Source organism: Harmonia axyridis, chromosome 1, assembly GCF_914767665.1.
Source record: "Harmonia axyridis chromosome 1, icHarAxyr1.1, whole genome shotgun sequence".
In the NCBI taxonomy this organism is placed as follows: domain Eukaryota; kingdom Metazoa; phylum Arthropoda; class Insecta; order Coleoptera; family Coccinellidae; genus Harmonia; species Harmonia axyridis.
Genome location: NC_059501.1, coordinates 86,800,136 through 86,826,581, shown reverse-complemented (window position 1 = coordinate 86,826,581; position 26,446 = coordinate 86,800,136). Strand labels below are relative to the sequence as shown.

Here is a 26,446-nt window from a genome sequence, read left to right as displayed (position 1 = left end):
TGGAATCAATCCACCATCATCGTATCACAAATTCAATTTATGACGTGGAGGCTCTTTCGAATATAGGTTTTGATGAATGCGTTTTACGATAGGGGTTTCAGATCGTACGTCGGATCTCATTTTGAACGGTGACTGTGATGCTTAATGGCTCGCAGTCGATTGACATGATCCATACTTTCGGCACTCGTTTGATATTTCGAGCGAGTCATATAACAGGACAATTAAAAAGTCCCCGGTCTTCCATAGTAAAACACATTTTTTTGGCAAAATTCGATTTTATTATTCAACATAGTTGCCTTCGAGGGCGATACAGCGATTATAGCGATCTTCCAACTTTTCGATACCATTTTTGTAGAACGATTTGTCTTTAGCTTCAAAATAGGCCTCAGTTTCAGCGATTACTTCTTCATTGGCGCTGAATTTCTTTCCAGCGAGCATTCTTTTGAGATCTGAGAACAGAAAAAAGTCGCTGGGGGCAAGATCTGGCGAATATGGTGGATGCAGAACCAATTCGAAGCACAATTCATGAAATTCTGCCATTGTTTTCATTGATTTGTGACACGGAGCATTGTCTTGATGAAACAACACCTTTTTATCTTCTAATGGGGGCGTTTTTCAACGATTGCATCCTCTAAACGATCCAAATCGCTATAAAATAATCGCTGTTGATAGTCTGGTTCATCGTGTGCAGTCCACTCAGTTGACTGTCGATTGGACTCCGGAGTGAAATTATGGAACCATGTTTCATCCATTGTCACATATCGACGCAAAAATTCAGGAATATTGCACTTAAACAGCTTCAAACACTGCTCAGAATCTTTAACACGTTGTTGCTTTTGATAGATTGTGAGCTCGCGCGGCACCCGTTTTGCTTTCTCATGTACAAATATTCGTGAACGATATGATGTACACGTTCAGATGATATCTTCACAATGTCTGCTATCTCGATCAACTTCATTTTATGGTCATTCAAAATTATTTTGTGAACTTTTTTTAAATTTTCGTTGGTGACAGCCTCTCTTGAACGTCTACTGCGTTCGCCGTCTTCGGTGCTCATTTCACCACGTTTAAACTTAGCATACCAATCAATGATGATTGATTTTACTGGTGCGGAAACTCTTCATCAAGCCAAAATTTTGCTTCAACTGTTTTTTTTTATCTTACCAAAGCAATATTTTATCAGCACACGAAATTCTTTTTCTCGATCTTTTTTCAAATTACAAAATAAGCTACACACACAACGCAATATCTCACAAACTAATGGACGGACTGCTTGTCAATTTTGACACGTATCGTTTGGAGGTTGGTACTAACTAAAAATCATATGGATTTAATATTAGCATATTAGCACAATATTGTGCATCAGACTGAGGACTTTTCGATTGGCCTAATATAAGTATCCTGGACTGTTTGAAAGCTTTAATTATATCATTAATGAAGATTAAGAAAAACAGAGGTCCAAGGTGGGAACCCTGCGGTACACAGGAAGTGCAAACAAACCTCGAAGAATCATAACTATCCACTGAAACATACTGCATTCTCTCGGAAACGTATGATCCGTAACAGATATCTTATCAAATGCTTTGCTAAAGTCTGTATAGACAACATTAATCTGAAGACTCTCACTAATGAATATCTTTTCATGATAGTAGAAAATAAATATATTCATATCGTGTACACATAACACCTGAAACCCTAGATATTTGCATAACGGTCAACAATGTTTCATACTTTTTTACAAAATTTCATAACCCCCTTTTTTGGTTTTTATTATCACCATTTTTTCACCTGATGTCATTTAAATTTTCAATGTCTGAAGATAAATTCGAAGTAAATTCGGAAATACACTGTCCCACAATGTATTCCTCAAATTGTTAGTTTCAAATTTTTTCTTGCTAATAAAAACATTGATAGTGTTAAACTTGTTTTAATCCTATACTCAACTACTAAATAGTTGTTGGTTGAACAGCACAATATATAAGAAAAAAAGATTCCCTGTGATATTTGCAGTATTTTTTCATTTGTGCATTACATACATTATTTCGGATTATAAGAGCCGACATATTCTTCTTGAAACTCGTCATTTCAATCAAAAACCCAATTTGTTCTGAGATCTGCCTGTCTCCGAAAGAATTATATGCAGAATTTCAACCCTCTTTCGAATATTCTTGGGAAATTATTGGATGGATCTACTACATTCAGACTGTTCAAATATACGAGATGGTAAATCCTACCTTTCAAGAAGGGTGGGTTATTTGATATTCAGCATTAAGATAATTTGAGTCTCTTCATTGGTTGTGAAGATCCTTCGCATTCACTAGACGTGGAGGAATTTCAATGAAACGATCCAGAAATTGTTTAGCTTTTTATTTCTTAATTTAACATGAGATTCACATGGAATATTCGCTCCTGCAAATCCACTACTATCACAATTGTAAACTTCCTTACAGAAAACATACAAATTTAATCCAATCGTTATAAATAACTCCTCATCATTCAATTCTTCTGATTTTCCTTACAATAGAATACTGAAATTTTAAAATTTTTCGCTTATTTTTTATTAAATACTCACAATCAGGCGGTGGTGTTTTTTTTTGAGCTTGTAATTGTACACAACACATCGAAAAGAGTCTCTGTTCCACCAAAAGCACATTTTAAATGTCTCTATCAATGTCGTAGGCAGTGAAAACGAATAGCAAATTAACGTTATTTTGCACTTAAGAATTGATCAATTAACACTAACAATTAACTGAAGCAATAATAATAAACTGAAAAAAACACAGTAGGTTTGTTGAGTTGATATGTCTTAGTCAACGAACAGCTATATTTGCCTTTCAAGTAAAAAATTCGTCTGAACAATTTTTGAAATGAAGGAATTAATGTATTGTTATAATCGAGCCATCGACGCCACTGATTTTTATCGAGAGAAGTCTTGAACTGTAATCTAGAAGGATCGGGCATGATCGACGTCTTCACAGAGGGGTCAGTTTGGATATATAAACAAAACCGAGCGACACGAGGACTTAGTCATCGACCAGTGCCGTGTATTTAGTTGAAATAAATTCTGTTCAAATAAATTCGCTGTAGATAGTGTTGTCTAGTTGTCAATTAGGAAGTGAGTTAGTGTAGTGAAAATTAGTCAATTGAGTTAGCTGATATCGTAACAGAAGTAAATGATGCAAGTCATTTCAAAAAAGAATGAAACTTGTTGATCATGTGCTTTATGAATATGTCAGTGTCTTTGTGGACGTTCAAAGTCTGATTAAGAATTGAGGCTAAGTCCTTTCAAGTTAATCAAAAAGTTACAATAGAAGTTATTCAAGGAAAAATACATTGAAGAAGTCACTTGAAAAAAACTAAAAAAATTCAGCAGTTTCTTACCTAACAAAGCAAATGGAAGCTGTCCGTCACAGAAACATCTAACCTTGAGTAATCTCAAAAATAAAATGTTCCTCTGGTGTAGAATGTTAAAAATATAGTGTTTTTAGATGGATATCACGTTGAGAGAAACTGAATCTCTGAATCTAAAGACATACCTACGAATTCGTATCTACAAAAATTTGATGCAATTATCAAAGTAGTATTGAATAGTCGAATCCTATATTCTGGAACTGTCTGATAACATTCTTCAATTTTGAATTGAAGTACATGTCAAATATATCTCGAAATCATCATGAAACCAATCCATTTAAGAACACCAAACGTTTTATTTTCTACCTACGTCGTTAAAACTTGCGAACTGTACAAAATAAAGTTTTTTGAGCGTTGACGAGCAAAATTCACATGATTCTAGAGAGGACCTTTGGACAAACGATGAGAGGTACTCAATTTATCTTGCTGTGGACGTTGTTGAGGGGAATAATCTCTGTCCTAGACCTGGTGCTCTGTCTGTTCGCTGTAAATCTGTAGATGTAGGTGCTCGTTCTGCCGTTGCCCTCCGGTGGGTCCATTGAGCTGCATTTTGAGAAAGATGAGCGGAATTCCTTCCTGAATTTTCCTGGAAATAGAGATAGTGTTGATATAGCAGTGAACATTCTAGTACGCAATATTAAGACCAATTTCAGAAGATGGAAATTGTAATTCAGAAAAGGAAATGGTTATTCAGGATAGGGAATTAGTATTTTAGTAGAACCCAGTGGCGTGCTCGTCTTTTTAGTAAAATTTTTAATTAGGAAGTTATGACCCTGTGTTACGTCGTGAAAATTTGTTGTTTGTTGGCGCCACCTGCGGCCGCGGTATTACCCGGTCGGTAAAAACCCGGTCGGTAAACCCGGTCGGTAAACAAACATCGCCATAAGAATCAATAATAATAATTTTTCTGAAGTGTCAAACTGTGCTTATCGATTCTATAATTTATCAAACTAAGTTATTTGATTGCTTAAAATTCATCTAATCATCTATCATCTTTATACATTTTCATTTTCTTCTGTTAAAAACTGATTGAGCAATTTCGAGTGAATTGTGTGTTACTCAAATTGAGTGATAACCACGAAGCCGGTGCAGAAGAGGTTAATCATCCCTTTTACCTATCCACCTGACCATCTTCTGCTACCAGATTAGGGGGTGAATTCACAGATATCATCTCTCTTAACTCACGAGGTAAGTGCACACGAATTCTTTCAACAAATTGCTTAATTCTTACTAGTTATCGTCATCTGAAATTGGTTGCAATAAATAATTTGCGATCATTTATTGGTGCCGAAACCCGGGAATTGTTCAAGTTATTTCCATAATTTCAGTCTAATCTCAATTTCCGTTCATCTGATTATTCATTTAAATTCGTCGTTTAATTTTCTTTCCAATAAATCAAGTGGAAAATTAATTGAACGGCTTATCACGCGTCATCTGTTTATTATCTCCTTTGGCAAGATAAGCATCGTCTGTTCACTTTTCGAACAATAATTTCGCGATTTAATTTATTTCTTTATACCGGGGTCGTTCGAAAGTTAAAATGCCGTCGATGGATAAGTTGAAGGCCTCTATCTCTGAGGCGGTTGTCAAGCGCGAAAATGCATTCGCAGCGGCTTCCTCTCTACTAAAATTAATCAAAGGTTTGACCACCGAAGCAGATGTTGCCAACATGTGCTTGGCCGAGTTGTTTAAGGTGGAGAAGACCTTCAAAGAGGCTGACGAGTTGATCGTAAAGCTCAACTCTCAGTTAGAAGAAGAACGGGACGAGGCACCCTCGAAGTTTTCTGCCTTTTTTGAGATTTGCCTGCATGTCCGTGCTGCCCATAGCAATCTGACTGCATCTCCTTTGGCTGCGAAGCCTTCTTCTGTTGATCTCCCCATTCCTCGTGTCGAATTGCCCTCTTTTCATGGAAACATCGAGGAATGGCCTGGCTTCATCGCGCTATTTGATGCCCTAGTGCATCAAAATAGCTCCCTGGCGCCAGTCCAGAAGTTCCATCTTCTAGCATCTTCTCTTGCTGGTGAGGCGGCTTCTGTCATCTCCGGCTTCGAGATGAATTCTTTGAATTACGCTCTCGCCTATCAAGCCCTGTCCTCCCGTTATCAAAATCCTCGTCGGCTTGCTGACCTGTATGTGAGCCAGATACTGGATTCACGGCCTGCGTCTGTTTCTTCCTTGTCCCAGCTGAAACAGTTCGCCACCACGCATCAAAATGCGATCAATGCCATCAAGGCGCTGCCCATACCAGATTTGGCGGACTATCTTCTGTTCTCTCTGGCTTTGCGCAACCTCGACGTACCATCTCGTCAGTTGTTTGAGGGGCAGTTATCTTCGGATGACTTTCCCAATCTCTCGCAGCTGCTCGAATTCACCAATCGACAGCTGCGAGTGTTAGAAAGCACTTCCATCACTTCATCCCGTTCGTCTGTGCCGAAGAGGTCGTCAAGACCACCATCACCGGTAGCCTCAGCTTCTGTTTCTCCATCGGCTGTGCCTTCATCCTCTGGCCAGTCCTATCGCCGTCCGGCATACACTGGTTCGCGCTCATCTTCATCGCACACGTGTGTTTTCTGCTCTGCAAATCACTCCATTCGCCAGTGTCGTGAATTCAATAAGCGAAGAGCTTTCGTGACTGAGCAACGATTGTGCAGAAATTGCATGTCGTCGTTCCACTCCACTGCTGACTGCGGGTCAAGTCAGTGCTGTCACACGTGCGGAGCACGTCACCATACAATCCTTCACATGGCCTCTACTGCCACTACGTCGTCTTCCGTTTTCCACACGAAGGAGCAGTCGACAGACCAACTCCCCTCTCCACCTTCTGTTTTCCGCACGGAGGAGCCATTGACAGACCTATCCCCCTCTCCACCTATTTCTTCAGAGCAGTCAGCTCGTACTCCTATCTCTCGAGCTGGAGTAAGAGGTCGATTAATGAATCTCGGCATGTCGCGCACGTTTTCTAGGGGGGCAGGTTCAGCATCGTCTGGCCATGGTTCGGAATGACTACGAGTGTGGTCAGTTTGCGGCCGACTCACCCCGTCGGTCCAACATCCGTCCACGACGTCTCGTCTGTTCTCTCCTTGTCATCTACTTTCATCTGCGCGTTCTGCCTTGCGTCAGACAAGTAATCCGGACTACCTTATGCCTACCGCTTGGATCCGTCTAGACAACCGGCGGAATGTCGTTTTTGGCCGTGCTCTTCTTGATTCAGGTTGCCAACACACCCTCATCACCCGAGATTGGGCCACCAAGCTTCGTCTGCGCATTCACCCCGAAGCTATTCAACTTCGCACCTTGAGTAACGCGGATCAGTTTCGCATCCAAGGGTACGCATACGTCACACTCTGTCACCAAGGGGATCCCCCAAATCTAATCATTAAAGCCTACGTTCTTGACGGCCACCTAGATCCTCTTCCTGTCCAAGCATTCAATGGCCGATGGTCTGAGTTTCGGCAATTCAACCTAGCTGATCCACTCTTCTATCTTCCTCGCATCATCGGGATGTTGATTGGTTCGGATGTGCTCCCTCATCTAATTCTTCCTGGCACGTTGCGCCCATCGTCTGAACTTCCAGGGGCATTATCTACCACCTTAGGTTGGGTGCTCTATGGGCCCTATGCTCGTTATCGCAAGAGAACAAAACATGTTTCCTTCTCACCTGACATTGTCAATGGTTTCACTCGACATCCTCAAAGTACCCATCAGGCCTCCCAACAGCACACCTCTTCATCATCTTCTACAGGTTTATCACCTGATGTTTCTTCTTCGTCACTTACGCAGCCTGATTCTCCTCTATCAGTGATCACCTGCCATTCCTCTTCTGTCAAACCTGAGTCTTCTGATGCATCTCCCCAACTCTTACCATCTGACGTGATCAAATCTCATGTCGTTACCGATCTTCAAACCATGAACATGAGCCGCTCGCATCATTCAGACCAGGAGCTTGTCCACCTCGTTCGTCGCTTTTGGGAACTTGACAAGGTACCTGAAGTGCTTCCTTTAACTCCTGCAGAGAAAGAATGTGAAATGCTGTATCGCGCTGATGTAACTCGTGACTCCAATGGAAGATACACCGTTGGTTTACCCTTGTCATCTTCTCGGCTGGGTACCTCCGTCAACGTGGCGACTAGGCAGTTTATTCGTTTGGAACATCGTCTAGACAATAATCCTGCTCTTCGTGTCGCCTATCATGAGTTCATGCGTGATTATCTCGAAAGTGGACACATGGAATTGGTTCCTGAATCTTCTGATTGTCCGCGATATGAACCCTATTACATCCCTCATCATCCTGTACATCGCCCTGACGACCCTCCTACTAAAATTCGAGTGGTTTTCAACGCCTCTTGCCCATCTGCTAATGGCAAATCCCTCAACGATCTTCTCCTTACTGGCCCGAAACTGCAAGCGGATATTTTCACTCTTCTGCTTCGCTTTCGTCTACATCGATATGTCTTCACTGCCGATATCAGACAGATGTATCGACAGATCTTGATAAGCCCTGAGCAAAGGGATTATCAACGCATAGTCTGGCGTTTCACTAAACAGGAACCTCTCCAATATTATCGCCTTAACACCGTCACTTATGGAGTTTCTTCAGCTCCCTATTTGGCACTTAGGACCCTCCGACAGCTAGCTTCGGACGACGGACCCAAGTTTCCTGCTGCTAGGCAGGTTTTGCTAGATGAAATTTATGTCGATGACATCTTAACAGGTTGTTCATCCGAGGCTGAAGCTCTTGAGTTACGTCAACAAGTTCAGGATCTGCTCATGGCGGGCGGTTTTGAGCTACGCAAATGGGCTACTAATCATCTTCCTCTTCTGGATGGTATTCCTTCTGACCATCGTAGAGAATCCTCCTCCATTGACCCCCTTCTTCTCGACCGTGAACCGAGTCTCAAGATTTTGGGACTTGGATGGAATCCAGCATCTGATCACTTCTTCTACTCTGTTCGTTTGACCTCAACAGCAATCACCAAGCGGTCTGTGTTGAGTCAGATGGCCAGAATCTTCGATCCCTTGGGATGGTTAGCTCCTGTTACCTTCTATGCCAAGATTTTCTTCCGTCAGCTCTGCTTACTCCATCTGGAATGGGACCAACCTCTTTCCAGTGAGGTTCAGCCCCCATGGTTGCAGTTTCAATCCCAGCTCCCCACTTTGACAGAGCTTCACATACCACGATTCATCTCAGCCATTTCTTCTTCTGCTCATCGGCTGATCGGCTTCTGTGATGCCTCTGAATCTGGCTACGCTGCAGTAGTTTATCTCCGCACTTTCGCATCTTCTGGACATTACCATGTGTCTCTCCTGGCGGCCAAGTCCAAAATTGCCCCTTGCAAGGTTACAACCCTGCCGCGCTTGGAACTGTGCGGTGCCCATCTTCTCGCCAAGCTCATGCATCACCTGTCATCTCGTGTTTTGCAGCATCTCACTACTGAATGCATCGCCTTCTGCGATTCTTCTGTAGCCTTGTCGTGGATTCGTGGTGAGAGTCACAGGTGGAAGACATTTGTTGGCAATCGAGTCGCTGAGATCCAGGATCTGATTCCCTCAAATCACTGGAGGCATGTGGTGTCTGAAGACAACCCAGCTGATTGTGCCTCTCGAGGATTGATGCCTGCAGACATTCATCATCACCCATTGTGGTGGCGTGGTCCTCACTGGTTGTCTCTCGATTCCTCTCTATGGCCCCTGTCCTCTGTTGATTCATCTCAAATTGATCAAGTGGACGAAGAAGCCAAGCCGCTCTCCGCTTTAGTGTTGACGGTTGTCTCCGGTGAACCCACCATGATTGACCGTTTTTCTTCGTATCTTCGACTCAAGCGCGTCATTGCCTTTTGTCGACGTTTCATACTGAATGCTCGTGGTTCAGTTTTACCTCGCACAGGTTTTCTTACCTCTGTTGAGCTTCAGGAAGCAGAGATCTGCTTAATACGTCTGGTTCAATCTGTTCATTTTGCCGAGGAGCTGGCTGAGCTGCAGAAACCATCTTCTCGTCATCGACTCATCATGAAACTTCACCTTTTTTGCGATGAGCATGGACTTGTTCGAGTTGGAGGTCGCCTTTCAGCCTCTTTATTACCATATCGACACAAACATCCTGTTCTTCTACCGAAGGACACTCATCTGATAATCGATGATGCCCATTATCGTCTTCTGCACGCCGGTGCTTTAGCTACTCATTCGTACATTCGTCGACGGTACTGGATATTGGACGGACGTAATGTAGTACGCAATCGTCTGCGCAAGTGCAACCGATGCTTTTCTTGCAAGCCCCGTCCTCTAATACAGCCAATGGGCAATCTTCCACCAGAGCGGCTATCATCTGCTATGGCTTTTCTTACTACTGGTGTCGACTACGCCGGCCCATTTTATGTGACGAGTGCACGACTACGCGGAGCCGTTAGCACGAAGGCATATCTGGTTGTCTTCATCTGCTTCTCTACTAAAGCAGTTCATCTAGAATTGGCATCTGAGCTGTCAACCCCAGCGTTCATCGCTGCTTATCGGCGCTTTGTTGCACGCCGAGGTCATCCTTCAGTCATCTTTTCGGATAACGGGACCAACTTTGTTGGTGCTCATAACTACCTTCGTGACCTTGGTCGCTTACTGTCTGCTCCACAACATCAGCAGAGTCTTTGTGATGCCGCCTCGTCGTCCGGAACTGACTGGCGATTCATACCCCCTTCCAGTCCTCACTTTGGCGGCCTGTGGGAGGCCGCTGTAAAATCTGCTAAACATCATCTTACTCGCGTTATTGGCGAGCAGAAACTCACTTACGAGGAGTTTCTCACCGTCTGCACTCAGGTTGAAGCCATCCTCAACTCTCGTCCTCTGTATCTTCCATCATCTGATCCTTCTGATTTTGAGGCCCTTACACCAGGGCATTTCTTGGTTTTCCGGTCCCTAACAGCTCCTCCTGACAACGATGTCAGTTCTGTGTCTGTGAACCGGTTATCTCGTTGGCAACTAGTCCAGCGATTTCAGCAGGACTTCTGGAAGCGTTGGCGTCAGGAATACTTGCATACCTTGCAGCAACGTCACAAGTGGTTGCAACCATCTACCCCCATTCTTCCAGGTACTGTAGTCGTCATTCGAGATGATAATCTTCCTCCTCTGAAATGGAGTATCGGTCGTATATCATCTGTTTTTCCTGGAACTGACTCCACCACTCGTGTAGCTGATGTTACTACTTCCTCTGGAATAATTCGACGACCAGTCGTCAAGCTGTGTCCTCTTCCAAGTCAATAGATGGCCCTTTTTCGTCTGTTCACTCCTTGCAATTGATCTTACTGAAGGGACTCTTCAGGGCGGGCGGCATGTTACGTCGTGAAAATTTGTTGTTTGTTGGCGCCACCTGCGGCCGCGGTATTACCCGGTCGGTAAAAACCCGGTCGGTAAACAAACATCGCCATAAGAATCAATAATAATAATTTTTCTGAAGTGTCAAACTGTGCTTATCGATTCTATAATTTATCAAACTAAGTTATTTGATTGCTTAAAATTCATCTAATCATCTATCATCTTTATACATTTTCATTTTCTTCTGTTAAAAACTGATTGAGCAATTTCGAGTGAATTGTGTGTTACTCAAATTGAGTGATAACCACGAAGCCGGTGCAGAAGAGGTTAATCATCCCTTTTACCTATCCACCTGACCATCTTCTGCTACCAGATTAGGGGGTGAATTCACAGATATCATCTCTCTTAACTCACGAGGTAAGTGCACACGAATTCTTTCAACAAATTGCTTAATTCTTACTAGTTATCGTCATCTGAAATTGGTTGCAATAAATAATTTGCGATCATTTACCCTGAGTTATGTTTTTTTCGAATGGCAACACTTGATTTCTGTGCTATTTTTTACAAGCTTAATTTTTAGTGATTTCATAATATACAACATCGTATGGTATCTTTATAAATAATAGAAAAAGGTCAAAAGGGTCTCAATATTTCTATGGTTTCAACTGATGATGAGCGTCATTCTTGAGACCTATGAAAATAATCTTCAGATGCATTACAACTGTATCGATTGAAACAATCAATCATGTGGATCTTTTCGTTATAATTTCGAGATATAAAATTTATAAAATATATCTTGATTCGAATTTTGCAGAAATTAGTTGAAAGCTTTCAAATAATGAGATTGACTGCACTTGCTAAAGGAAGCTATATTTTTTGTGCTCATCAACAGTTGAAGCCATCAAAATATTGAGACTCTTCGAGGAAAATAGATTTTTGACCATTTTTTATTATTCATATTGATGCAAACTATACGATGTGGTATATTTTTGAAATCAGTGAAAATTAACTTTTTAAAAAATGGCACAGAAAGATCCTGCTATAAAGACTAGCACGCCAATAGATTCTACGTAAAAAAGTGCCTGCATAATGTTTTAATATCAGAGCTCTATCATCAGTATTAACGGAGATATACATTTTTTTCAATACCGCAATTTTTCCAATTTTTGCTTATAATATGGTCAAATATGAATACTAATCTTGTTAGTTTCTTAGAAAAAGGAACAAGAATGGGATATCAGATTTTTTCTATCTCCTCTAGTATAAATGATGTAGTTCTAAGGTATCGAATTTGTACTGGTACTGTTCTGAATAATATTATCTGAAATTGAATTGATAACTTCTGAAATACAACCTTCCTTTTCTGAAATACAATTTGCTGTTTCTGAAATTCATTTCACCTCAATGTTATTAATTTTTAGTCATTCGTGGAAAAAAAATTGGTGTTGATGTGACATTACATTTTGAATCCATAATTACACGGTTGTCAAGTTTTTGAGGAATGATTTTCTCAATAGGTATACAGTCAGAGCTAGGAGTATCAATGTATAAACAATATCCGTACGAGAAATTCTATGGAAATAACTCAACTTTTATTAATTCATAATAATAAACCGAGAGGGCGTGGTAATATTTCCTTACGACAAATTTATCACTCCGTTCACAATCCCAAATCTAATCTCATCCTCCCAAAACCACCTAAACAAAAAGAAATCCGAAACGAAAAAATACCCACTAGAACAAAAAAGTTGATATCTATTATTGGCCTCATACAAAAAAGTAGGAAAATAACACCAACAATTCTTCGCATCAAGCGACTGACGGGCCATGAAATCAATTACGTAAACGACAAAAGTTTCACTTCCCTCCCACTGATTTCCCCAACTCGTCCCATTTTCCCAGAAACAATGAAGCCCCAAGCAATAAAGAGGCGGTCTGTCTGTCCATCAAAAGCGATATTTTTTCTATAACGACGTCTCAAATGGCAACCCTGTCAGCCGGACTTTTGTTCTGGTCCATGAAAACGAAAAAGCGCTAAAAAAATGAACTCTTTCTCCTCATCTAAAAAGAGCAGACCTTATCAATAGGACAAGAGGAGAATTTCCCCCTCCTTTGCAGGGGTCTTCGTTCACGTGACCTTTTCGGTCCGTCGAATCAGATGGTCGTTTTGTGAGGTAGATATCCGGTTTGCGTATTATTCATAGGATGTCTTCCTTCCTGAAGGGTTTTAGAGGTTGGGAGACAAGTTGTTTAGTGGACATCTACGGGAGAGTTGTATGAGGAAAACTGCTGAAGGTTTCAGACAAAGGGTCATACTTTTACGTCAATCATGATGAGTTTGGGAACATCATGAACCGGACAAACTGGGAGAGATTTTTTTATAATGTTCTGGAGTGGAGATGAAAGCTTTCGAGCGTTGTTTTTTTTTGAGGTTTCATATGTGACATCCCATCTTAGTACTTAGGGAAAATAAAGACTGCAGATTAAATATATTTTGACATACGATAATTGAAAATAAAGGGTGTTTTTTTAGAGCTATAGAACTTTAAATTGCAATAAAACAACGTAGGATTCTTCGATTGACATGAATTTTATTTATCCGCAAGATAATCTTGTGGCATTACATTTTAAATATGATTTCTGGCATATGACCGGCACGGCTGGCTCGGAAGCGCACTTCTGGTTGAATGGCTACGTCAACAAACAAAACTGCCGCATTTGGAGTGAAGCTAATCCTCAAGTGTATGTCGAAACACCGTTACATCCAGAAAAACTGACTGTTTGGTGCGCTTTATGGACTGGTGGAATCATTGGTCCGTACTTCTTCAAAAACGATGATGGCCAGAACGTTACAGTCAATGGTGATCGGTATAGAGCCATGATTACTAACTTTTTCATTCCTGAATTGAACAACCATGTTGTTCAGGAGCTGTGGTTCCATCAAGACGGCGCAAAATGTCACACAGCTCGTGCCACAATCGATTTATTGAAAGACACGTTTGGGGACCGCCTAATTTCACTTTTTGGACCTGTTAATAGGCCTCCAAGATCTTGTGCTTTAACACCGCTATACTTCTTTCTGTGAGACTATGTAAATTCATTGGTCAATGCGGATAAGCCACAAACCCTTGAACATTTGGAAGACAACATTCGCCGTGTTGTTGACGATATACGGCCACAAATGTTGGACAAAGTCATCAAAAATTGGACGTTCAGATTGGACTACATCCGAGTTAGCTGTGGCGGTCATATGCCAGAAATCATATTGAAAATGTAATGTCACAAGATCATCTTGCGGATAAATAAAATTCATGTCAATCGAATAATCCATCGTTGTTTTATTGCAATTTAAAGTTCTATACCTCTAAAAAAACCCCCTTTATGAGAAATATCACCAGGACTTAATGAGTAGTGTGTTACATATAATGAATAGCACGTCGCTTCTCTGGATGCAATTCTAATTTGTTTTTGAATAATGAAATGAAAAATTTAGTGTGTTCAATAATATTCAATGGGAATATTTGAAAAGGTGGTAAAATAATCTATATAATAACTAGTATTATAGTATTGGAATGTTGTTGACAGGTATGTTATAGCGGTTGGAATTACAGAGAAACGCAATTGAAGCTTTCAATCAGAAATAATGATAGTATTCCTGCAAATTGTACTCGATCCCTTCTATCAGATTATCAAATTAAATTTTTACGGGTCATTCTTAGGCCTTAATGGTTATTAGTCTATCCTTTTTACGATTGGCGTTAAAATCTTAGCGGAAATAATCAGTCATTTACGATGAATAAAATATAATAATTGGGTTATAATAATTGTACATGTTGGTTATAATATAACGATTCCCTACTCGAGAACTTTTTATGGTTTGGGGTGATTAAATCAACAATTATACACTGGATTGAGCACTTTTTTCATCAACAGAACGATCCTAAATATATGAGATGAATCATTGATGAAATTCGACCTGAACATTCAAGTGATTATTCTACAATTACAAACTAAATCTCAACTACACCCTTATAAAAATAAATTGGTGCCAGAATTGAAACCATTCATGCCATTCAGAGGTTGAAAAAAATTTGTAAATCAGGCGAATAAGTGCTTACAAACGTTTACCAACATCTTGTTTTCGGGTGAAGCTCATTTTCACCTCAATGACCATATGAATAAGTATAGTAGCTGCTTTACAACACTGGAGAGGTGCCCAGGCAATGGTTGCAATACACATTTGTAACACTACCTAAAAAATCCAACTCCAAAAGATGTAGTGAGTACCGTCTAATTAGTCTTATGTGTCATACACTAAAGGTATTTCTGCGTATCCTGCACTCTAGACTGTGGAGAAAGATTGATGAGAATATAAGTGAAACCCAATTCGGATTTAGAAATGGTCTGGGAACCCGAGATGCTTTGTTCTCAGTGCAGGTACTAACCCAAAAATGCCTCGATCAGCAGAGAAATGTCTTCGCATGTTTTATAGATTATGAGAAAGCATTTGACAACGTAAGACACGACAAACTAATGTCTTTACTTAAACAGATTGGGTTGGATGGAAGGGACATAAGGATTATCAAAAACTTGTACTGGAACCAGTCGGCTCATATAAAAATCGGAAGTATGACAACATCGGACATACAAATCCTCAAGGACGTCAGACAGGGATGCATATTGTCTCCACTTCTATTTAATTTGTACTCTGAATCCATATTCCAAGAAGCCTTGGAAGATTTCGAGGTGGGAATAAGGGTGAATGGTAAACCCATCAATAACATCCGGTATGCTGATGATACGGTGCTTCTAGCTAGCGATGAGAAAGAACTCCAGTGCCTGGTGGACAGAGTGAATAATGTTGGTCTTAAGTATGGTCTCAAGATAAACATAAAGAAGACAAAATTTATGGTCATCACTAAAATAAATATTGATCATGTCAGGATACGGATAGAAGATCAGGAAATAGAAAGAGTAAGAAGATTTAAATACCTGGGATGCTGGCTGAATGACGAATGGGATCCTGATGAAGAAATTAGGAGTAGAATAGAAATAGCTAGAAGTACCTTTTTTAAAATCAAGACATTGCTTTGCAACCGTGATCTGAGTTTGACTACTCGATGGCGAGCCACCAAATGCTATGTACTGTCCACACTGTTATACGGAGTTGAGGGGTGGACGCTGAAGGCGCGGACCATGTCACGTTTGGATTCTTTTGAGATGTGGTTATACCGACGGATACTAAAGATATCATGGACCGAACGAGTAACAAATGATAGGGTACTCGAAAGAATGGATAAAGAACGGGAGCTTTTAACAACAGTAAAGCGAAGAAAAGCAGCTTATTTCGGCCATATTTTTAGGAACAGCAAGTACAGTTTTCTGCAACTAATCGTTAAGGGAAAGATCGAAGGACGAAGAGGCGTCGGGCTGCGAAATCTACGCCAGTGGTTTGATATAAGAGAGGCCAGTACGATCATTCATTTGGCACTAGACAGAGAGGAATTCCAGTTGATGGTCGCCAACCTCCGTTGAGGAGACGGCACTTAAAGAAGAAGAAGAAGCTGCTACTGGTGTGTAATCAATCCGAAACATTAGCATCAGAAACCCTAAAGGTATCAGCTGCATTGTCATTTCGAGGAGTTATCGGTCCTTAGGTTTTCGAAGGTAAACCTGCACTTACAGTGAATCAAAGTCGTTTTATGAGGATGTCAGATGAGTTTAGTTGATCAAAATTCAGAACTGTCCTGGCTATAACCAAAGAACATGGTTCCAGCAGGATGTAGCAACACACGTCCAATTTATCTATGCCATGAGTCAGTTAAAATTTTCTGGTGGATGAATCTCCAGAAGAAGTTACATTCATTGACGCCTATGGACTTTTATCTATGGGATTTTCTTGAATCTAAAGTTAACGTTAGTAAACTGTACCTACCAAGTCAGAACTTTTGGTGTTAGATTGAAAGAGTGTCTCGAACACGAAGGTAGACTTTTAGGGATTAGTTTAGCTTCAATTTGAGGGAGTTTCACTGCAGTGCAACCAGTCTATTGTGTCCCCATGGAAGCTATACTAGACATAACTTGATCTACATCTCGCCTTCTTGTTCCAGAGTTCAAATGAACTCCTGCATCTGTCATGACTTCAAGGAGGCTACTTTATCACTTCTACAAGTCTCTTGTCCGAAGCAGATTTTGCGTTGGCTAGTTATGACGAACAATTCCCTCACCAGATGACTCGCAGATTCTTCATCCTCTCCACAGAATCTGCACTCGTCTGCTAGACCCATTCTCATGAGGTCTGCTACCTCTATCAAATCCTTGTCTAAATTCTATGGCAGAAGAACCACCTCCAACTTCAGCTTTCTTGTCAGAATCTCCTGGTCTTTCCACTCTCCTATAACCTATTCTATCATCAGGCTTGGAACCCTCAGACCTAATAGGATTAGGCATAGCTCTTGCAGTTTCCGTCCTTGTTTGTCTTTTGAGGGTATAAGGGACAATGAGGTGCTTCCTGAGACGGAAATGCCTTGTGTGGAATCCAGTGAGGATGTGAAGTATTCTCCTGCTAAGATCTAGATACTTCTTAGATCTCTCAGTGACAAAGTTTCGGAAAAACTTTTTTTTGGAACGATCCAATCCAGGAAGATTCTACCAGAGTGTTTCTCTTTTGACTCTTGTCTTCTCCTGAAACTCTTTCTGGTAGGCACATTTGCTTATACCACAGGAAGGTTCTGGACCAATGAAATTAATTCTCAAGTGACCGAGAACTCAGACTAAAAAGACCTTGTTAATCTTTTCTTTTTCGTTGAGTTTACTTCAGAACTCCGACTAAACACTAGACTTGTAGAAGAGATTATTTTTAAGAAATAAATTCCTAAATATCGTATTTTCATGATTAATAAACATTTTTTCGACAAACGACTTATTGTTTCAATCGATTTTTCGCAGATTTATCAGACATCTTGTGATAGAAGCATCATTCTCAGAAAATGATGTCCCTGTTTATCATTTGGGGTAAAGCATAAAATTCCAGTGTTTCTCTCTCCCGAATTGATAACAACCAACAAGCCTTAAGTTGTTACTCCCTCAGGAACCTACGTGTATCTAACCCCCCTTCCCAATGCACTTGAATTATTAACGAACTGAACTCACGCTTTCATCTGTCATTCGGACTTGACGTCTGTACGTCAGTATTCCAGCTTTAGGGAATCTTCGTGCACCGTTGGAAAGTCGTATCTCAGTCTAGTGCAAGCCGACCTGGTGCTCTTGTTCGTCTTCCGGTAGATGGCGCTAAACTGAAAGCTGTCCGTCCTTGTCCTCTGACAGCTACGTCCGAAAGCACGGCGAAATTCTTTGCGAAATTTACCTGCGTCAATAGAGAAAATCTGTTAGTCTATATTGGGCACTGAATCACCTCACAGACGTACTAAACTGTCTAAAGAATGATGATGAGGATGAGAAATACAGGGTGGCCATTTGAAAACGAAACAGACGAGATTACAGACGAAATAAAGTTTTTCGATAGAAATGCTCGGACAGGTCGATTTCTGTTTCGAGGGGGACAACTTAAGATGTAGGTTACGGACGCATAGCGCTTCAACCCTTGCTGCTACAACCCCCACCCCCAATTTTTGAATAGGGAAGATGGGGTGAGTGATACCTCAATTTGAAGGTATTTTTATACTGATTTCAGCACAGTAATTGTTTTTTCATTTCATGCATTAGTTCTCGAAATATTCATGCGTTAGTTAGTTACGAAGGAAGCCACAGTCATGGTTGTTTTGAAGCTCAAAATGTCGATTTTTCACAAAACACTACAAGTGCCATGAAAACACCACTTCATTTTCAAATACTTAGTTAAGAATATTTCGAGAACTAATGCATAAAATGAAAAAACAATTACTGTGCTGAAATCAGTATAAAAATACCTTTCAAATGAGGTATCACTCACCCCATCTTCCCCATTCAAAATTTGGGGGTGAGGGTTGTAGTAGCAAGGGTTGAAGCGCTATGCGTCCGTAACCTACATCTTAAGTTGTCCCCCTCGAAACAGAAATCGACCTGTCCGAGCATTTCTATCGAAAAACTTTATTTCGTCTGTAATCTCGTCTGTTTCGTTTTCAAATGGCCACCCTGTATATTTATGAAGCTCTTTCTATGATCGGTAAGTTTAGTATCTATAACTGTCATGACTTTTTTGACATATGTAACATATGTTTTGCTAGGTTAGGTTAGGTTAGGTTAGCTGTCGAAGATAGTCGAGTGTCCCATATGTTGGCTGAAAAATCCTTAGTGTTTGAAGGATCTGTTTCCATAGGAAAACAGTTTAAATCAAGAGTTTTCCGTATTAATCCATACTTGGAGTGTCATTTGTCAAATTTTTCACAGATTTCATACCGTTTAACCTTGAATATCTTCAAAATAGTGCATTTTACGATAAACGATTAATAATAATTTTATTTCTTTAAATTTATTGAATATTCTAATAGGAACTTTCAATTATCTCTAATTACTTTTTTATACTAATTCTATACATTTTTATGAATCGCAAAGTTTACAATTCGAAAACCATTGGAAGTAAAAAAAATTTACTATAATTATATCAATTATAGAGAGCTTCACTCTGAAATTAATTTTACTTTAATTGATCATTATAAAGCTACAAAAAAATAACAAATATTTTTGTGGAAATTCATTGGACTGTATAGTTCCACCTTAGCCTAATCTGGCAAAATGGTGAATGAAGAAAAAATTTTATTTATTAAGAGGTATCTATGTTTTTATTTAATACACAACTTTGACACTTCCCTATGCGTGCTTATGAGTACACAAAATCTCAACCTGATCGCCTCTGTTGTCACAGAATAATTGGGTATTTTCTACGAGACTGTTGAGATAGTTCAGTTGACCACTTTTATCTTTGTCGATTATTTCATTGTTCAAATTTTTTCAATTTCAATATTAAGATAACTATTACTGTGCAATATACAAAAAGTTACATTTGTAAATTTATCGATTATTCGCATTTTGTTGGTTGAGTCATTCATTAATTTTTGATAATCGTTAAGAAGTTTTAAGCGGATAATAAAAGAATTTCAGTTAACTGAAAACTAGGGTTGACATTGAAGCTGAGTAATTTTATTTCACTTCATATCAGAAGGAACAACTGAACGAATTTACTATACCTAGTTGATGCGAAAACTTTACTTCTGAGAGTTCATCAGGAAATTAATTAAATAGTTGAAATTTTACCCAGAGCAATTCATGTCTGAATGTATGACAAGGGGTTCACAGAATTCATTTGCATCAACTTTCAAGCATACTTTTTAGGATTTATTTTGACGCCTTGATGGAAAAACAAAATTTGACTCACATTTTGTTTACATTTGAAGCCACTTCAGATCGAATGTATTGATTTGTATCCGAATGATTCTGAGAACAAATTATTTTGGAATTTCATTGTAGCTGACATTTCTCATGCTCAGTTGCATTTATTATTCGCCTCTCATTTATATTCTCTTTCAAACGCTGTCCCAGAAAATATTAAAAAATTCATCTGAAGGAATGTTTTGACACGATTGCACTCGTATTAGATTTGAATAATGGAAATGGTCTTTCTTTCATCTGTTTTCACAAGGGTCTGAATTCTGATCAAATTAGGCCACTACTTCCTAGATCAGAATGAATATCTCTAAGGCAATCCGACTGTGGTGTCTGAACCAAAGAGATGTTTATCTGCCTCATTTTCAATTAAAGGAAGATGAACATGCTTAGTTGGTTCATAATTATATCTATTATACTTATTATTTTAGTGCAATAACTTTGGCGTCAGATAGAACAACTTTTTTCATGAAAAAATTCCAATAAGCATATATACTAACAAGCTTTGTTATAGAGATAGAGACTGTTGAGGTTTGAAAAAACAATCAGTTTTTTACTTATAACTCTAGTATCATTACATTCATTGTTTTAATTCTTAGGTATTGAAGTCTTGATAATGTAGTGTTTCGAATAAGATAAGTGTATCGCGTCTAAAATATCCAGTGGCATAGATAGTAAGTAAGTAAGTAAGTAATTTATTTTGTGCCTTTTATACTTTACAGGTATATTACACACGTCAAAATGGTCAAGGGTTTGTGACTTATCCGCATAGACCAATGACTTTACATAGCCCCACAGAAAGTAGTCTAGCGGTGTTAAATCACAAAATCTTGGAGGCCAATTCACAGGTCCAAAACGTGAAATTAGGCGGTCACCGAACGTGTCTTTCAATAAATCGATTGTGGCACGAGCTGTGTGACATGTTGGGCCGTCTTGTTGGAACCACAGCTCCTGAACATCATGGTTGTTCAATTCAGGAATGAAAAAATTAGTAATCATGGCTCTATACCGATCTATACCATTGACTGTAACGTTCTGGCCATCATCGTTTTTGAAGAAGTACGGACCAATGATTCCACCAGCCCATAAAGCGCACGATGTTTCGATATACACTTGAGGATTAGCTTCACTCTAAATGCGGCAGTTTTGTTTGTTGACGTAGCCATTCAACCAGAAGTGCGCTTCATGGCTAAACAAAATAAAATGGACGTAGTGCGCGATACGTTTTCCGCACAGAACCATTATTTTCTAAATAAAATTGCACTATTTGCAAGCGTTGTTTAGGCGTGAGTCTATACATGATGAATTGCCAAACCAAACTAAAAATAAATCACTTGACAGCTGTTAAATCGGTCGCCATCTTGAACAGTAATGCTAACTCAAAGTTATATACCTCGAAAAAAAACACCCGTTACTATACAACATTCAACAATTGGGAAAAAAAATCATTGATTAGGCCCAGATCTTCTTGAAGTGGAGTGTTATCATAATTTATCAAGACCTTTTTATTAATCGAAGTGAATTCAACTTGATATATCGGACAGAAAAAAAAAACTCAACTTGAATGCACCCTGTATGCATAAAGATCGATCCCACCCACATGTCCACATCTCCAAACCTCCAGACCTGCAGTCTTTTCCACGTGCCGTCCTTCATCCGATTCATTTCCGTCAGAACAATGCGTCACATCCTTTGGAAATAGAAAAACCTACGGGTAGGTACCAACTCATCTTTATTCCCATCTCATCACGTTTTAAAAAGGAATAAAACGGCCTATTTTCACCGGTGTTTTCTCTTACGGCTTGTCGACGTAATTTTCCTTGCCCCGTTTCCAAAAATGATATACGTATCTTTTTCTGTCTCGAATTGCAGAACGGTTTTCCACAGTTTTCCAGCCGACAGGATAGCATTCCAAGTATGAATCAGTAGCGTGTGGAGACAGGTGTAGTTTACTACGTTATCGACTGAATATAAAATGGGCTCTTGAAAGAATCTCTCAGGTTTATTTATTACTATTACAAACAGAATTCACATAAATATTGCTAACGGATTATTCGAATTCGAAAATGGTAAAATTCGTTGGTTCATTCGGATGCTCCCATATCGGTACAACAACTGATAGTTCTGGAAGACGCCAACATTGAAACCTTATAAAGGGTGTTTCTTCAGAGCTATAGAACTTTAAATTGCAATAAAACAACGGGGAATATTTCCCGAATAAACTGTTACATTACTTGTCAAACTGATTTAGAATGGAATTGCCATAGATTCGAACTGTGTAAGATGCATAGAAACTATGCATCTAAGAACAGAACAATTATCGCAGTGCAGTTTCGCTTCCTACAATGCAATTATCGGTGTAATTTTCGATAATTGTTCTCCGTATACATAGAATTTTTGACAGGAGGGAAATATTCAATAAAATATAAAAAAGGTGTTTTTTTTAGAGCTATAGAACTTTAAATTGCAATAAAACAACGATGGATTATTCGATTGAGATGAATTTTATTTATCCGCAAAATAATCTTGTGGCATAACATTTTAAATATGATTTCTGGCATATGACCGCCACGGCTGGCTCGGATGTAGTCCAATCTGGACGTCCAATTTTCGATTACTTTTTCCAACATTTGTGGCCGTATATCGGCAATAACACGGCGAATGTTGTCTTCCAAATGGTCAAGGGTTTGTGGCTTATCCGCATAGACCAATGACTTTACATAGCCCTACAGAAAGTGGTCTAGCGGTGTTAAATCACAAGATCTTGGAGGCCAGTTCACAGGTCCAAAACGTGAAATTAGGCGGTCATCAAACGTGTCTTTCAATAAATCGATTGTGGCACGAGCTGTGTGACATGTTGCGCCGTTTTGTTGGAACCACAGCTCCTGGACATCATGGTTGTTCAATTCAGGAATGAAAAAGTTAGTAATCATGGCTCTATATCGATGACCATTGACTGTAACGTTCTGGCCATCATCGTTTTTGAAGAAGTACGGACCAATGATTCCACCAGCCCATAAAGTGCACCAAACAGTCAGTTTTTCTATTCATGATGAATTGGCAAACCAAACTGAGAATAAATCACTTGACAGCTGTTAAATCGGTTGCCATCTTGAACAGTAATGCCAACTTATAGTTTAATACCTCGAAAAAAACACCCTATATTTCTTTCTTTCTTTCTCTCGACTAAGGCTGAGAGTATTCAGAGATACGTTGAATCATCAGTCAGTTATTATATTAATGCAATCTTCATCGTCAAGCCAACTTTACCTACTTCGTTTCCTATCCAAATGCATTCAGACAATTTCAGTACCTTTCATTCAAATACCAAAACTTTTGACAGGAAGAAAACGAACAGAACGAGAAGTCACAACCAGTCTGGAAAAATAACAACCTAGCGGAACTTTCCATTTGTAGCAATGATTGATGTGATGGAAACTGTCAACGGTATGAATTCATTCGTTTTTTTCCTGCGTGAATCTCTAAATTCATGGATTTCCGGCCAAACCGCTTGCTGCGTAGAGAACGTTTTTTGCAAATTCAGTTACGGAGAAGAAACACAGAGTAATGACAATTGGGTGAGAGCAGAGAAATTCTGAATTAATTTAATCCGAGTAGAATGGAAAGCGTGTTCCTTGGTGTTTTTCGTTGTTGTTCACTTCAGCAGTACTTGAGGGATTGCTCGCTATGTACCTATGTATGTTTACTTTTCGTTTTTATGTTTTAATTGTTGATTCGGTTAACTCGTCACGAATTGAAATCCTGGTTAAATGAACGTTACAACGAAAAAGGCAGGGAAATTTTAATTTAACACGTAAAAGGCATGTTAACAATGAATTATTATTGTAAATATTGACTACCATAAATTTGACCTGTTAGGCTCCTTTCACACCGTGAACAGCTGCTTGGAAGGCAAAGACGCAAGGGATTTCTGCATCGCATTGTAACTGGGGACGAAAGATGAGTTCATTACGGTCATCCCAATGGCAGAAAATCATGGGGATATCCCGACCATGCTTCCACGAGGACGGTCAAACCGAATATTCAAGGTTCCAAGATTACAAGCCAATTGAAAAGTCTCCGGTTTACCATAGTAAAACACATTCTTTTGGCAAAATTCGATTTTATTATTCAACATAGTTACCTTCCAGGGCGATACAGAGATTATAGCAATCTTCCAACTTTTCGATATCATTTTTGTAGTACGATTTGTCTTTCGCTTCGAAATAGGCCTCAGTTTTGGCGATCACTTCTTCATTGGTGCTAAATTTCTTTCCAGCGAGCATTCTTTTGAGGTCTGAGAACAGGAAAAAGTCGCTGGGGGCCAGATCTGGCGAATACGGGGGATGTAGAAGCAATTCGAAGCCCAATTCATGCAATTTTGCCATTGTTCCCATTGATTTGTGACATGGCGCATTGTCTTGATGAAACAGCACTTCGTTTTTCTTCAAATGGGGCCTTTTTTTTAACGATTTCATTCTTTAAACGATCCAATAACGCTCTATAATGATCGCTTTTGATGGTCTGGCCCTTTTGGAGGTAATCAATGAATATTACACCTTGCGCATCCCAGAATACTGATGCCATAACCTTGCCAACTGACTGTTTTGGATTCGGTTCATCGTGTGCAGTCCACTCAGCTGACTGTCGATTGGACTCCCGAGTGAAATGATGGAGCCATGTTTCAGCTATTGTCGTATATCGACGCAAAAATAGGTTTTTTTGCACTTAAAACAGCTTCAAACACTGCTCAGAATCTATTGTGAGCTCGCGCGGCACCCATTTTGCACACAGCTTTCTCATGTACAAATATTTGTGAATCATATGATGTACACGTTCAGATGATATCTTCACAATGTCTGCTATCTCAATCAACTCCACTTTACGGTCATTCAAAATTATTTCGTGCAATTTTTTGATTTTTTCGTCGCTGACAGCCTATTTTGGGCTTCTACTGCGTTTGCCGTCTTCGGTGATCATTCCACCACGTTTAAACTTAGCATACCAATCAATGATAGTGGATTTTCCTAGTGCAGATCCCGGAAACTCTTCATCAAGCCAAGATTTTGCTTGTACTGTATTTTTTCCCTTCGAAAAGTTATTCTATCAGCACACGAAATTCTTTTTGTTCAAATAACAAATGTAGCAACACTCTCAACGCAATATATCACAAACTGTTGCATTTTCCCTATTTGAACCAATAAAAATTATGTTATAATAGTCTTACCAATATAAACTGCTCTCTGCTTCCACACAGCACCGCACTGTATAAGGATGTAAAGGGACAGGGTAAAGGATTGAAATGGAACAAAATGGGATTTATACAATGCAAACTGTCCTAATGAACTGTAATCTTAATATATTTAAAATGTCCATGAATTAAACCAAAACCGATATATTAACACCGAAAACTATATGCTACCAAACTTCAACTTTTCTTTACGATAACAATACATCTCATTAATTATCTGACAAAACATAAGTCTCGATATTCCTAGAATACGCGACGTTGCCAAAACTAAACATCATAATAACTTAAAAAGGGTTAAAACACAAACTAATGGTCGGATTTCTGTCAAATTTCGACACGTATCGTTTGAAGGTTGGTACTAACTAAAAATCATATGGATTTAATACTAGCACCGCAATCTGTGCATCAGACTAGGGGCTTTTCAATTGGCTTAATACTCCTTCAGGAACACTTTCCGAATATTGTGAAATATAAAAAAATACCTCTTGCACTGAAAGAACATAAATATTCGACTAGAACAGAAAGGGACAATTATGAAAGACCAAGAGCGGAAAAAAGAATAGGACAAAGATGCTGTACATACATAGCCTCAAGACTGTACACAAAAATACCAACAAATATAAGAGAAATAAGAAATTTGAAAAAGTTCAAGAAAGAAATCAAAAACTGGTTAATTAGAGAAGACAGAACATTTATACACAGTCTAATCATCTCTTAATAGGTTGATTTGGTGGTAGTTTGAAAAGATGAAATGATGAAATAAAATTCACAGGATGAGTCAAATTCCCGATTATGACAAAAAAAAATCCCCAAATGAGACCATGTAGACAAATTTGATTGTGGAATAATGGTGGAAAGAACTGTATTCTTTTTTTTTTGCTGTCGTTAGAATCATATTTTTCTCCAATTCTGTGGTTATTCCGTTCATTCTTCCACATCTTGTAGAACAAAATCGTGCGAGAATATATCAGAAACGCACAGTTTTCATGGTTATATTTTATTATTCTATCTTGGTACTCCGAACTTTCCGCCACGGCTTTATCTGTCAATTCATCAATTTGCCTTAAAGAAATCAGTTCTGCCAACCAACATTTTTCAATGCA

At 39.3% G+C, this 26,446-nt stretch overlaps 1 protein-coding gene across 2 annotated transcripts in view; it reads right to left on the bottom strand.

The window, feature by feature from the left end:
• Window positions 1-2,352: 2,352 nt before the first annotated feature.
• LOC123685018 (orexin/Hypocretin receptor type 1-like) overlaps window positions 2,353-26,446 on the bottom strand; it is a 130,291-nt gene continuing 106,197 nt past the window's right edge. Inside the window, exons 7-8 of one of the 2 annotated variants that reach the window (XM_045624576.1) lie at window positions 17,864-18,077; window positions 3,859-3,997 (exon numbers count right to left, since the gene is read on the bottom strand). In XM_045624576.1, coding sequence (XP_045480532.1) covers window positions 17,899-18,077 — 179 coding nt within the window. In that variant the 3' untranslated portion in view covers window positions 3,859-3,997; window positions 17,864-17,898. Of the gene's footprint in view, window positions 3,998-17,863; window positions 18,078-26,446 lie in introns of both variants that reach the window. The other variant, XM_045624583.1, reaches the window with a different exon arrangement.